The 15,580-nt window shown below is 47.9% G+C and overlaps 1 protein-coding gene across 1 annotated transcript in view; it reads left to right on the top strand.

Moving 5' to 3' along the window:
• The window catches only part of LOC144148089 (transmembrane protease serine 11D-like), a 51,489-nt gene that overhangs the window by 34,937 nt on the left and 972 nt on the right, over window positions 1-15,580 (top strand). Inside the window, exon 6 of the mRNA XM_077679679.1 lies at window positions 12,171-12,310. Within this exon, the coding sequence (XP_077535805.1) occupies window positions 12,171-12,310 (140 nt within the window). The remainder of the gene's footprint in view (window positions 1-12,170; window positions 12,311-15,580) is intronic.

The following is a 15,580-nucleotide window of genomic DNA, read 5'->3' as shown; positions in this document are numbered from 1 at the left end:
CCGCTGAACGACGGGTAGCCAAAAAGGCGATGTTGTCCTTTCCTGGCAGTCGATAAGGCGTTCTATCTCGTGCACGTCACTGCTGGAATAAACAAAGGGGGAAGCACCGTGTCCACGGCAACCCGCCCTGTCGAGTGTGCGCGAAAAGAGTGCATCGATTTGGCAAAGTGGTTGTGCTCGCAAGTGCTTGTCGCGACACGCCAGAAAATCATTTAGGTCCGGTGACAAGGCCGCACTGTGACGGCAGCGTTCACTCCGATGAGACTGAATCTGCGTCCCTTGTCACCCCACTGTCACAGTGATGTGTGAAGAGGTGTCTGGGGATTCCCAAGTGTGTTGAATATTATTCGTTGTGAATACGAGATCGGTCTGCACCTTCGAATTCTGTGCTCCGTGCTTCATTGCAGAAGAGTTCCTTCCACCATTGATAACCTCTTCATTGCCTGGATTCAACAGCAACATGGATTCAAAGACAAACCTGCAGTGAACCAAGTAATTTGCAAGCACACGGAAGCGAGCCCAAAAGACAACTTAGAAACCTAATAGGCATGACTACTTTTTTGAACAGCGTCTCAGCTATCTCCGTGCGGAACTTGTGCTGCCGAGTACTCTGTGATGTTCGTCGTCTGGCACTGAAATGCAGTCTTTAGTGGGCGCGCGAGTAATTGAGTGCGGGAGGCATTGAACATTAGAAATCCTGACACCGCAATGTGTCGTAAATCTACATATCAATGGTAGAAAGCGTTTAGCGTTTGCCATTAGAGAATTTTCGCTGTTTTAGAAAGGCTTTTAGGCGTTACGTATTTTATTCATTTGTGGTTGCAGTTAGCTTGTTCAGTGACCTATCTTTAGATTGATTGTAGAGCACGTGGAGGCAGTACTCAACAGTAATGGTTTTAAAAAACCTTATGTATAGGCAACTTTTGCGTGTGAACCAGACTATATCAAGACATTATGCTCTTCCCTGCATAGGTTTCATCTCTCTGACACGGGAAAAAATATTTGGCAGTAGTAGCAATAGGGTGTCGTCTTCTATATGGTACTAGCCCGTCTACTTCGTTTGCTTTGAAGGGAACTTTTCGTTCAAGAGGAAGGCCTGCTTATTAGAGTAGTGTTAAGAAACTTTGTGACGTTGCGACTCATAAAGAAAGCTCGACACCCAGTGTTACGTCAGTGCGACACAGCAGATTTGCGGTTAGGATTGAACTTGGAGGAGTGCTCGGCGATACAATAACCGACGCTTGTGCGTAGGAGGGTATTTGAGCTTTAGAGTTCGGAAGCCATCCTGGAACAAGCAAGTTATTTTGAACGACTCGCAGTTGCGTCGGACACTGACCAAACGATCGCTGGTTGGCAGGCCAGCTTTCCGCTACATTTTTCTCTTCAATCGGGAATCCATATTGCTGCGAAATACGAACAGAACTGTTGAGAACGACATGGGAAAAAGCATGTCGTGTCTGCCGAGTTGCCGTCAACGAGCCAAGGTACACTCCGGCGCATCCTGGTGTTCTTTTCCGAGGAGCCACGGGCCCCGACAATTGCCTGGAAGAAACCGGTTTTCCTTTTTCACGGTCTCCAGGATTCCACTACTCGTGGACCTGCGAGGACCCATTCGCCTGGTGTCGAGAGTGTCAACTGGTCATGGCAAGAGCAGCCGGAAAGAGGGTGCCATTCCGACTGAAGATGTCTCCGACAATCCTCCAAAGTCTCCCAGTGAGGGAGGGCAGTGTAACGAGGAAAAAAATGATTCGCAAGGCAATGAGGCTCCCATGCCAAATGTCGTTCCGTACGTTAATGGTTCAAAGTAAATGTGCCACAAGTTCGCTCTTACAATGGAAGAAACCTGCAGGGTCATGAACGGAAACTTTGGACGTCGTCTTGCAAAGCAAGAGCCTCAAAATGCGGAATACTGCTGACAACCTGCGGGATGGACCTTTGTCATGATAAACTTACCAGTGAACTGGTCGAGTCGGCAAACGGGGGGCACGGCAAGTCGGGCGGATCGCAATCGTGCATTGGTGATTTCGGCATGGACAAGTGAAACTTCGGATTTTCAAGTGGATAATTTTGTTGATCATGCAGATTTGACAACTTTCTCTACCACTGAATGTTCGTGTTTTCTGAATTCATTTTGTGATGTACTGGTATTTTAAAAGCCGCGGTTATTCGTAAAGGGATACTGCGTGGGCAGGCGAAGGCCGCTTCTTTGCCGTCACGGTGTGTTACCCTTAGGCGTGCTCATCAGGAGTAAAGCTTTAGAAAATTGTAGCCAATCCTTACCAAATTGGATAAATATTTTTACTGGGCATGAAGCATGCCTTCAGGCTGCCTTCGCCTCAATGAACTACCCACACAATTGGGAAATATATTAGCTACACGTGCGGACATGTTCGTCAGTAAAATCATTTTTGATGTTTATTCGAGTTTTAAATGCCGAGCATTTCAGTAACTCACGATGTCACCCGCGTTGACGTCCGTAGTCCGCACCGTCGTTGTCCCTACTATATAAAAAAAATACTATCCGGCGCCCGGTTTCGATCCCTCGACCCTGCGGGCGGAAGGCAATGTACATGGTGCTCTACCCACTGCGCCACAAGCCGACTCAGAATGGGACGCTACGAACGCGCCTTATATCGTTGACTAATTCAAATTACTGCTGACGAGCGCTCTCTCGTCAGCAGTTGCCACAAGTGCAACAACATTAACGTAACGCAAACTACTTAACGTCGTGCGCCCCCGGAAATGCTCTGCATTTGATCGTGCCCCTCGCGAGGGGGATGTTTCACTGCGTCTTCTCTCGGTCGCGGGACCCGTGGCGCCATCTGGCGGAGCCGCGGCACAACTCGTAGCACTTTGAAAAGATGCGGCGCCAGCCAGCTGTGTGTGTGCGTGCCGCACTTGTACAATTTTTTTTCCTTTTTCGATGCGAACTGCGGAGCGACTTACTAATCGCTACCGATCTCAAGGAAAGAAACATCGCGATTTATTGAAGCTCAAAAGGCAGTATAAAATTATTCACGAATACCAGAAAACTCTCCAAAACGAGAAATGGCATGATCTCTGCCAACGACTAGGTCAGGAGAGAGGGCTCGCACGCCTTTGGGCGATCTTTTGTGGCCTGTGTGGCAAGAATAAGACCAAGCTGTCAATCGTCGAAGAACTATGCCTACACATGAACTACACGGATGTTGAAAATGCTATCGTGAAAACCTTGTTCCCCCATGCGACGTCCGACTCCAGTTGCCTGCAACCCCTTTCTGTTATTGAGATACCAGAACCTGACCCTTCTCTAGATAGTCCCTTTACACATGGGGAACTACAAATAGCACTCACCCAAGGGAAGCCTAAGTCTGCCCCAGGACACGACGTAGTCACCTGGCAGGACCTCCGGAATCTGCCCCCAGAAGGGCATTCCATTCTTCTCGAGCTTATTAATCGGTCATGGGAATCAGGCGAAGTTCCTGAACACCTCAAAACAACGATCATACACCCTATTCCCAAGGCAGGAAAGGATGCTAGAAAACCTGAAAATTTGCGACCCATTGCACTCACTCCTACTCTAAGCAAGATAATGGAAAGACTGATAAATAATCGTTTGAAGTATCATCTGGAACGCACTGGCTGGTTCCACCCAGCTCAAACTGGCTTCCGCCCAAATCTCGGAACGCATGACTTCCTATGGCTCCTGCGGCGAGTCATCAACCGTAAATCCAGAAAATGCATCCCAGATTACGTCCTCTCTTTAGATATACGCAAGGCTTTTGACAATGTTTGCCAAAACGGCATCCTACAGGAGCTGTCCCAGGCTTTTCCCAGTGCCAAGGCACAAGCCTGGATCCGAAATTTCCTGCAACATCGCCCTATACAACTGAACTCTCCAGGCCATGAAGTCACCACTTACTACGTAGACCGAGGAGTTCCTCAAGGCTCTATACTCGGACCAATTCTGTTCAACCTGGCAATGAACCGTGTGGCCCGACAGCTTGAAAAGGATACCTCCGCTCGATTCGCCCTGTACGCCGACGATGTCGTCGTCTGGACAGAAGCGGCCGACTACGGTGGCAAGGAAGCCATGCAGTCAGAACTTCAGGCTGCCGTTTTTAGCCTAGAACGCTCTTTGTCCGCCTTCAACCTGGAACTCTCACCACAGAAGACGGAATTTGTCAGCATCAACGGCAAACGCAAACCTGATCTGTCTCATATCTTGACCCTTCATTTCGGCGGTACATCAATCTCATCCCAAAACGGAACCGTCCGCCTTCTCGGTCTCCAACTGAGCAGCTGCAATAGCTTTCAAGCATGGATTCGGAGCCTTCGTACCACCTGGCGTGCTACGATGCATCTTATTACTCGTATCTCAAGCAAGTACGGTGGTTCACAACAAGCCTCTTGTCAAACTCTCGCCAGAGCAGTGGCCCATGGCCGGCTAGCATACGGTTTTCCAATATATAACTTCAGCCCCCGGCATCTGCGCGATTTGGAAATACTAAATCGTTCTATGATTCGAACCATCACGGGTCTCCCTCGACACACCAGAAATGATCTTCTAGAGTTGGCAGTTCCTCTTCCCCCGATACGACAACTCGTGAAGGAAACTCAGCTGCGTTTTCAAACGCGCCTAGAATGCTCACCGCAAGGACAAGCAATCTTAAAATGGGACGCGTTAAACAGCGTCTTTGAGGAGGCACCCTTTCAAGGCACTATCCCCCCATGGGAACGTCCACCGCTTGGACTCATCATACGACGGCCTATACGGCGCTCCAACCCGGCGGCTAGAGAGGGTCTTGTTAGGCGTATACGGCAAGACAAAGCCATTGACGAACTAGATGTTTTCACAGACGCAGCAGTGGCCAACAATGCCGCAGCGGTAGCTTGGACTTGCCCTGAATTTCCACCCCTGGATGGGTCCTGCAATATCTCACAAATCCATTGCCTAGTAGCAGAAGCCGAACTTTTCGGAATTCTAGGTGCCCTTCAAAGCATCCAAAAGAATCGCCCGTCACTTCCCCAAACAAAGCTACGCGTTATCACAGACTCCCACGTGGCACTTCGTGAATTAAATCGTTCTTTCACCCCGAACGCAACTGCCACTACTATACTGAGAAAAATTCAGGAGCTACGGCAAGAATTCGTATCCGTTCGTTTGGTTTGGACCCCGGCGCACACCGAGGGTGACACAGGGAACCAGTTAGCCCACATGGCTGCCCGGGAGAGTCTCTCACATCCTCCCGTGGTTTCTTCTGACCCACCCCCACAGGACGCGACCTGGCCTGAAAACTACTGCAAAGCAAAGATCCTTAGTCGTCAGCGCCTCCAGGAATCCTCCCCTGTGGGTTTCCTCACACCTCTAAAACGTCTCTCCAGAAAAGGAGAAGTTATTGCAAACAAGATATACGCAAACTGTGCATATACCCCCGACATCCTCTTTAAATGGACCTATCCTCGTACAGCATATACTCCAAAGTGCATATTTTGTGGGGAATCACTCGTTTCCAATCTTTACCGCCTTATCTGGATGTGCTCTGCCTTTTCACAAGGACGATCGGATCTTTTAACTTCACACTCCATCCCGTGTGATGAACAGGACCATATTAGCCAAATGCGTGCTAATCCCTCTTTATTAGAGGCAATTGTAGAGTTCTCTCTCCAAAATGGTCTCTATAAAGCAGTTTGATTCGTGATTGACTCAGCCCTGTATGGGTCAGTGATTCTGTGACAAGTGCGAACTGACTTTCTAATGGGACAAAAAGTGCAAATGTGTTATCGATTGCTTTTATTTTCATATTTTTTTCCCTTTCCCACTCTCCCCCATCCCCTTCAGGGTCTTATGACATCCTCCAATAAACAGCCAATCAATCAATCAACCTTTTTCGATGCTTGCATGCACCTGTCGCCAGGGTATTATTCAAGCGGTTGTAGCATTTTAATCTAGAGAGATCAATTTACCTTCTCTGTCGATTTGATTGATATGGGGTGTAACGCGCCGATGCAAAGCAGGGGATGAGGGACGCCGTAGTGGAGGGCTCCCTAATAATTTTGGCCACCTGGGGATATTTAACGTGCGCCGAAATCTCGTACACACGGGCATTTTCGCCTCCATCAAAAAAGCGGCCGCCGCGGCCGGGAAACTAACCCGCGACCTCGTTCTCAGCAGCGCAACACCATAGCCACTGAGCCACCGCGGCGTGTTTTACCTTCTATGTCACTCTATACATGTTTAGGAGATATATCTGAGGAGTGCAACAGTCGTTAAATGAAGTCATGCAATTTGCCACTGCCAATCTGGAGGAGCCTCGCGAAGGGAAGCGTTTTGTGTTTGATATTTAAGTTCACTGATCGGTGGAATTGCAGTAACCCCCTAGGCACCGCCTCCCCTAATTTATAGATTGTTGAGGCAGAAAATCAGAAAGATTGGTTCTTTTGAAACGTTCTCGGCCCAGGGGTGTTTCCGTGTGTAACTTTGGTAAGCACAGAAATACACCAGCGGAAGATACGTTGACGCAGGTTTAGACGGTGTCACTTTCTCGGATTCTAGGCCAACATCAACGACTTACCTTTGGGAACGAAAATTTTTCTTCGTTTCCTACGAGACTGTGGACTAGAAAAATTCTATGATTGTTGACTATACGCATGAGTAGGTCAATAACCGTTGGCGTTGTCATGTAGATATTTTCTTTTTGTTGCTTTGGCAGTCTCTAAGTTCCTGGGCACCGTTTTCTTTTAGGAGTTTTCACGTGTAATTTTGTTTCCAACACTTTAATGCGTCTGGTTTTTGATATTTTTAAAGCAAAGCTTCCTACCACGACCAGCCAACGGTTCCGTCGTGGCGTGCGCGACAAAACTCCCAACGCGGCTCGGCAGGGGAGCGAACTTTTCACTCACGGAGCACAGTGTAGATGGCGGGGTGAATCCCCGCGCGAGATCTCCCCGGCGGATGCGTCGGCGGGACCCTTCCGTCGGCTTTGTCGTCTGCTTTAGCGACGATTGTTTTGAAATTCTTTTGGCGCAGTTTCGCGTCCATTACGCGCTTCCTTCGCACGGATTGATTAACTTCTTCGACATCTCCTCCTGCGTAAACCGGACCCGACGGAATTAAGTGGTCGTACGGAAAGATACGCTAAGGATTGGTTTGCAGTGCGGGAAAATGTAAAGATCACGTACAGACATATGGCCGCTAGAGAAACGCTACCTTGTGCTCCTGCTTGCCACGAATGGGACTCCGTTTTCTAGATTGGTGAATACCAATTGGGTACAGTTTTAACAGGTTTTACAATAGGCGAAAGGAGCAACTGGTCCTGATAAATAGCGATTCTAAAAGTTCCCTAAGCTCTCTCGCAACTCTCAAACTTACTACACTTACTAGTTTAAATCAGCGTAAATGGGAATAACTAAGCGCACATGCCGAATTGTCTGCGCTTCTGTCGCGTGGTTGTGTAGCACTGAGATAGCACATCAGGATGGCTAGGTTCCGCTGACTCACCCTTCGAAAGAGGATCCTCTCCGTTTTCTTTCTGCCGACGCTGCTGCGTTCGGGAATGAACTCCCACGAATCCCAGGTAACGGCTGGAAGAATCTCTGGTCTCACGTTTTGTAGAGCTACGTGTTACGTCGCATGGCAAATTGTTTAGGGTTTCGTTTCCAGCTTTGCTTTCCAATCACCTTCACAGCGTGGATTGGAGCAATTTTTTTTCTGTCTCTCTTACTGTTGCCTCCAATTTACCCCGCATTACTGTAGTCATCCCAATATGGCGTAGAATTCCCTGCCGCTAGCAGGGCTTACTACCGAAGCGCAAATTGAAAGGTTCTTTCCTACCACTCCTTGAAAATTTGGAAACAGCTTTAGCACGATGGCATCTACGAGCCCGGCAGAGTGTCCGCATCTGCTTTTGACAAAGAAACGATAAAAGACGGAAAACAGCACTTGGATGCGTAGTGAAGTTCGGTGTCGTTTATGCAAAATGAACTGGCATGAACACCGCATTCGAATGGAACGCTAAGTACGTTTTCACGTAAAGTTTCATTCTAGCCACTTCAAAAGTGTGCTTGCAGGGGTTATACGTAACTTCACTTTAAAATCTGAGTAAAAAACGCCGCTGGGATGAGACGCGAATATACAAAAGAAAAAAAAATACGCCTTTAATGTCACTCGACATCCACTATCTCATTCCTAATCAAGTGCTATTTTTTCTTGGGGGAGCGACAGAATAATTTAACTGTTCCCTAGAAGTGAAGGTTGGTGGAACGGAAAGCGGTGTAAGAAGTGTAACTTTGCTTCACTCCATCCTTGCTTCCCGAGACTCCAGTAAGCTTGTTGGCTGTTGTGGAAGGGCACGATACTGTCCGAGCATACGGAAACTGAGTAGCGTGCAGAATAATTGAAAGGTCACTACTAATTGCTCACAGTCGATAAAGAAATTATAGCCCTTCCATTCCGTGAAGATGGATGACCTGCGAAGTTCGATGCAGTCGACGCAGTGCACGAAACAAACCACATCTGTTCGTAAGTTTCTATTTAGCATACTTCCTAGCCAATTAGCTGAATGAAAGTTTGAAGGACTCGAGCTTTATTCTAGTGAACAAACTAGGGGCTGTCTGTTTCCCTCCGGCGTCGCTGGCATCTTACCGTCTGTGTAACAGGCAACCCAAAGCAGTCGACCAGTGAAGACACCAGACAGGTCGCATTCGGCCGTTTGACGTTCACGTGTAAACCTCCCGCCAACACAAGGGACACGTCATCAGTGAGGGCATGAAACCGATCGTTTCGCCTGCCATCCACCCCCAACCCCTTCCTCCTTCCCTCCACACCCCGCAGGTCCACGCACAAACCGGCAACAGCATATGTGCGCTTGCTTAAACTCGAAAGGCGCCGGCAAAAAGAAGGGTCGGCGGTGGCGAAGAGAAACGCCCCAGTGGCGCTAAGTAAACCGCCTACACAGGAATGAAAACTGGGGCAGTTAGACATGTATACTGCTTCCCAGTAATAATCTGTACTTTAATTACGGGAGCTGGCAATGAAGCGCCATTGCAAACAAAATCTGCTGCGCATTTAGCAAGCTCCTGCGCGAATCTGTCTTCGCCGAATCAGCGCACGAACAGTTTGAACCTTCTGTACAAGAAGAATAGCTTGGCGATCCCATTCAGGGCTTTCGGTGTCGACGTTCTCAAGCCCATATTATCTCATTCTTTGGGATGGAGGAGGCGTATTGTCGCTGTTCACACTGTGGGGACAGGACCAGCAACTTCAATTGAGGGAGCAATAAACGGGCAATGTCGCCAAATTTTCACGTAAATCCACATAGGTCTGTCAATAGACAGAGGGACAGAACGATAGAGTTGGGAGAGCACATGGAGAGGGCTACCTTCAGAAGAGAAGAGGGCTGTCCTCGTAACGCTGGCGACGTTGCTAGGGGGACGTCAAGCCGATGCGCGGCTCGCTACCTGCATTTGCGCAGAGCAACAAAACTGCACTCTTAGGCAAAAAGGACTAAAATAGGGACTAAAATGCAGCTGTTAGTCTTCGCGGGCAACAGTTCATCTTCAATGGGGGTATCTGTAGCAGAGTGTGTGCCGTGTGCACATATGCGGACTAACTGTTCGTCGGCGCCGATCTATAAGGACCAAAGGGAAGACGAAATGCATGCATTAAGTCTCTTTCCTGTGTCGTTAATCGCCTGTAATGGCGTCGTCGTTGCCATTTCGCGCATATGTCTGTGGCTAGTTTCAGATTTCCAAAACACAAGTCACTGCAGTCAGTGGGTCCTTTACATGGTGCCAAGGGAGACAATATTGTTGTTAAGTATGGGAAAAGCGCCTAGCCTCAATCTAGCGGCGGGTAATGGCAAGGGAGCGGCGAAGCGCGATCGACAGGCGCTTCTCGGTGAGGTTATGTTGATACGCTATGTTGCATGCGATTCGGGCAAGGTAAAAACGGCCAATGAAAGATTTCAAGAGCGTCAACAATAACACAAATATTAGTGACAATAGTAAACGTTGATCCCCAAGTGTAATGAATACGTACATATTTAACAGGCGAGAAAAAACGCATTAGTTGCTGAAGACAACTGCAAAGTAAAAATGCTCGCTACAGGTAAGCGTCTTGAAGTCATCTTTTACACTCGGTACATAATTGTATTGTGCAGCAAAGCTATGACAATGCTGCAACTGCTGTAAAGCCCAGTTGCATTTCCCAATTCCGATCGTCTAGTGACGCCAACTTGAATTCAGGCTAAGCAACACCTAATTTGAGTGCGCCGATGCAGGGAAATGTGTTCTGTTTCCCCTATTTTGACACTCACACAGACGACTGCTTTCACACACGATACCTAAAGCAGTTAACACATGTATCGAACACTGAGAATACACTTCGCTGGCGCTAATTTGTGGGCGAACAAATGAGCCGTCCGATCACCCAGCCATCTATCTCAACTAGGCGACGAGTTGATTGCTAATTACGAGAACAAACTATGATTGTGAGGCTGTACTTAGAATCGAACTGAGCAATAGTCCCTGAAGTTAGCAAAGCCCTAAGCGGAAATCGCGGTGACGGTCGCCTGCACGGATAGAAATTCCGGCACCATCTACTCGAGCATCCGTCCGGCGGTGTGGTGTACTGGTGGCGCGTCGGGTTCCTTGTGTATAATTGCGAGCGTCGGTGGTTCAATCGCTGCTGATGCCATCTTTTTTTTTTCAGCGACTCTTAGCAGTTCGTCCTTGAGGAGTATCGGAACGGACCAACCGGGAGGCGGACTAACCGTTCGTCCCCTCACATGAAGTCCCGAAAGGGAGTAATAATTGTGGCAAAGGCCGTTGGTCCCCCAAAGGACGAACGTTTAGTCCTTTTTGCCTAAGAGTGTGGATGCCTACGAATGTCTTGAGCGACAGGACGAGCATCAACTTCATGGGGGTCGGCGACCAGATTCTCATGCATTCCTAAATCTCTACTAAAGGATCCCCTTGTTTATAGTGTGCTGCTACTACTTTAGAGGAGCCATGACGACAAAACAGAAGTTTGTGTTATTCGAAAGATTTCCTGAATTATAGTACCCGCAACGCTTGTCCAAATGAAAACGATGCTTTATTCATTAAGAAATTCACTAATTTAAGTTAAAATTGTGATTTTTCCGCTAAATCGGGCGTTTTCGCCGTCTGCAATGACATCACAGGGCCTCGTTTACCGTTAGTGAAACTTGCGCCACCACACCACGGCAAGCCGTTTTCTGCTTTTGGTTTGTTTGTGAACGTATTTGTACCTGGCTTGTTTTGTTCATGGGGACAGTCGTTTCGTGAAACATATGCTCGCCCGACAAATACGTCACGTAAGACATCGTCGCTTGTGTCAGTCGGCCAGTGTCGTCTGAAACAACCCCAAAGCCGCGCAGTCCTGTGCAGCTAAACCAAGCATAGTGCGCACAGTACCAACAGCAGCATACGCATAGGTACTTCTATGTTTACGTGTGCTTTCGTAACTTCCACTGTTCGTCCCACCATTCTTAGGGCTTGTAAAAGAATGTACCTACATTTAAGCGCAAATAACTCGTTCGGCAAGCCTATAAGATCTGCCTAATTTGCGTTTGCTTTTGCCGCCCTCCGCCAATCGCAGAGCTGTCTGGTATGACATCATAGGCTCTGTTGCGGGAAATGAGCTAGTGAGTCGCATGGCCAATCCTTTTTTTTTCCTAATTCTGTACTTACTTCAACGAAGTTTACCTTAAATGTGGTGTCAGTATGATTCTAAGGAGGCAATCTTTAGAATGAACCAAACTAGTGTTTTCTCTTTATGGCTCCTTTAAAACACTCGCACCAATGCCGGAGCTTAAAACATAAAAAAAAGATAATTTTAAAATTCCAAACTACGTTCATGAATAACTTCTGGGTGGGCTTTCATGGGTCGCTTGAAACCGACTTCCCCTTCACAATGACCAACTAAGCGTTTCCCAAGACCAATGTGCTTTCCCACAATCGCTCATATATAACAGTATCATGAAGCGCGCCGTACAAAAAATAACGCCTGACTGGGTATACCGTGTTGTACTACGTGAAACGAAGCAAGTGAATGATTGATCATGGCGAGTACACGTGCGGGCGATTGCGCCAGTATACGCTGCGCTCCCCTTAACCAATCAATCTTGGCAAGTATGTTCTGACCCACGCTTCATAACTCTTTTTTGCAGCGGAGCCAGAACAAAGTACATTATACCGCGGCTTCTTGCGAGGCATGGACGGAGAAGACTGTTACCGGAGATTTAAGGCCTATGGATACGACGACCTCATCATGTTCTGCGCCGAAAGGGACCGCTCAGCACTGTGCGAGGTAAGACACTGAAACGAGTAAGGGAAAAATGATTTGCACGTGTAACGTCATAGGAGAAGTACACGAAACTAGGATATCTTAATATGGCTAGCCGAAGTAAAACTCCCTGCAAGGAGATTTTACGGTGAACAGACCGTTTTTTCCAGCCTTCACACAAGACATAAAAAAGTCGTTATAACGTAGTCTATTCCCAATGATTTATTCTCAAGGCACAACGTAGAACCTCGGGCACAACCAGCGGTATGAAGAGCTAGCCACTCTTCATTGCTCTTTCTGAAACAGTGGCGAAAACCACTTTCAAGAGAGTGGCGCATTGAGTACGTGTATAAGCAGCATAAGGCCTTCGCGTTACTTGAGTCCGGCAGCGCCATCGGTTCGCCGCCGCCATTTTGGCGTACGCCTACACGCGAGCCGTGCACTGATAACCAATTTTTGCTATTCCGGCCCCGCTGAGGTAGTTGAAGCGCGCCTGAACCACCTCATCGCGGTGGGCGGTGAAGCAGAAGTTTGGCTTTTGTACTTTACATGGCCTCCGCAGGTGGCCATTGGCGTGGCTTTATTCGGCACGCACGCGCCTTCCTCCTCTAACCGACAAATGCCATGTAGACAAGCGGTCTTGACATAGTTTCGCCACTAAAAGTGGCTGTATATATATATATATATAGCCATTAAACAGCTCGTTGCATTCAGCTTTTATGGCTATCTTAACATCACCCCACTAATATTGATTGATTATATAGAGATGTGGAATATTTTTGGGAGCCAGGTCGTTGTCACAATGGAAAATATCTATGGGAGCGCAGACTTATCATTGGAACTATTGTTGCACAGGCATGATGTATTATAAACAGGTAATTACCGGGTAGCTTCCTTGTAACTTGCTGGCAAAAACTCTGACAGACAACCATTCGAAGCGTTTTTTTCTGAAATGGTATACACAGAACAAAGAGCGAATCTTGAGCTGTCTGGAAAAAAACCGCCATTCATATGAGGCATCGTTTTGCAGCACCTTTTAGTCGTCGGCCCAGACTGAAGCAGCACTGAACAGTCCTTGTTGTAGTGCCGTATATTATGTATGTAGTAGTACCCCCATATTATTTAGTACCCACATATTTTGTAGTATCCGTATTATGTAGTATCATATTATGTAGTAGTATGTAGTATTATATAGTATATGATATTGTGTAGTACCGTATTATGTAGTACCCGCATGTTATGCTGCTTTCCATGGAGGTGCAGTGTATGTTTCGTAAGCGACCAGGAGCTGTAAGGCACGTTATACGGGAGTGCGACAACAATGCAGACGTGCCACCCCTATACCCTACCCATATGCAGTGGGAGATACTGCTATCCAGCTCCCACGTCAAGATAAACTTCTGCGGTTCGAAAGGGCCAGTCGGGCTATGAAGGCACACGGTTACCTTAAAGGAGGATCCACCTACCATCTCCAATCTGAAAATATAATTAAACTATAAGTACTTTTGCGGAAATTAACAAAAGTGATTGGTAGATCGATACAAGGGAATAAATGCGTGACCGTTTGTGTGCGTGCCTATGCGAGGTTGCGCATCGATAATCACAAAAGCACCGGCAGTAGACAGTTTTGTTCGAGACCACTACATAAGCAACAGCGACAAGTAAACAACAAAAGCAAAGCCCCTTTCTTAAAAGAAACATTGTTAAGACACGAAGCTTCCTCCCATGCAACCTGAGTCAAAGTCGCTGTCCAAAATCCAAATCGCTTCGGCCATGACGAAATGCGGCAATCGGATGGACGTCGGCTTCACAACGCGAGGGACATAAGTTGATGGATGATTCATTGTAGGGTTTAACGCACCGACGCAACGCAGGCGATGAGGGGCGCCGTAGTGGAGGGCTCCGGATTAACTTTGACCACCTGGGGATAAGTTAACGTGCGCCAAAATCTCGAACACACGGGTATTTTTGCTTTTTGCCTCCATCAGAAAAGCCACCGCCGCGATCGGGAATCGAACCCGCCACCTCGTGCTTAGCAGCGCAACGCCTTATCCACTGAGCCACCGCGACGGGGGAGGGACCTAAGTTGGATTCCGATCATTGGGAAGCGTTTTTAAAGTGCAGAGCCATTTAAGCGCTCGCTTTGTTATCGTAGCTCATTCGAAGGACCCAAGCTGAGCTACATGGCTTTCCGTCGTACTCGTAGCCGCTTTCGTCGCGGCGTGACCCAAAGGCTTTGAAAGCCAAGCGATATACACAGCCATACGCGTTCGAACCTGGTGAACCGCTGGCACTTGTCATAAATCTCGCGGTTGTTTAGCGCAAAGAAAACTGTAGGTACATTTGAGGCAAAATATACGTAATTAACCGGCAGCGCCGGCGTTCATTTAGTTACGAGCGCTCGTTGGGTTGGTTTTTATGATAGTAAGCAAAAAAAAAGGGGCAGTGCTATGCCGGCACGTGCGGGAGGAAAAGAAAGCACAAAAACTGGCCGCGTATCTGCTCCTTTCGTTGCAAATGTCGTCAAAAGACGATAGTCTTTGTAGACATTTGCCAAGGCAATGCCCCCCTTTGCTTTTTCGCTCACGTCTCATGCTGTTTCTGTTCCGTCGCACTCATCCCAAGGTAAACACACTAAAGGTTTGCTCAAGGCGATTTGAAGTTATCGCGTTCCACTGCTACAGGCGGTTTTCCTCGATGCCAGCGCTGCAGTACGGCGGAGACGCGCGTGAATCGAGGCGGCCGACTTCAAGGTTTATACAACCGCGTTGCCGTGCTCCACGTGCATTCCAAGCAGAACGTGAAACCTAGCTAGTGGAACCTTTCTTTGCTGTTGCCAAGTGATTTCTCATATGCCGCCAGGAGGCGGCGGTTTTCTGCAGTAGATGTAGAATGTCATTTGCTATCAAAAAACCACCCGCCGCGGTGGCTCAGTGGCTAAGGCGTTGCGCTGCTGAGCACGATGTCGCGGGTTCAATCCCCGGCCGCGGCGGCCGCTTTTCTGATGGAGGCGAAAAGCAAAAACGCCCGTGTGTACGAGATTTCGGCGCACGATAAAGATCCCCAGGTGGTCAAAATTAATCCGGAGCCCTCCACTACGACGCGCCTCATCGCCTGCGTTGCGTCGGCGCGTTAAACCGCACAATCAATCAAGCTATCAAAAAACCAAGCATCCAGGAATATTTTAATAAAGGAACACTGTAAATACCCCTTGAGTACTAATGTCCTGTCTTATATTTGTATTTTGTCCAGTGCTTGTTCAACAAAGTTGACAAGTATGAACATATAAACCGG

This window comes from Haemaphysalis longicornis, unplaced genomic scaffold, assembly GCF_048455015.1.
Source record: "Haemaphysalis longicornis isolate Haplotype H1 unplaced genomic scaffold, Haemaphysalis longicornis Haplotype H1 scaffold_76, whole genome shotgun sequence".
Taxonomy (NCBI): domain Eukaryota; kingdom Metazoa; phylum Arthropoda; class Arachnida; order Ixodida; family Ixodidae; genus Haemaphysalis; species Haemaphysalis longicornis.
Note: the sequence above shows the minus strand (reverse complement) of the source record. Positions and strands in the feature narration are given on the sequence as shown.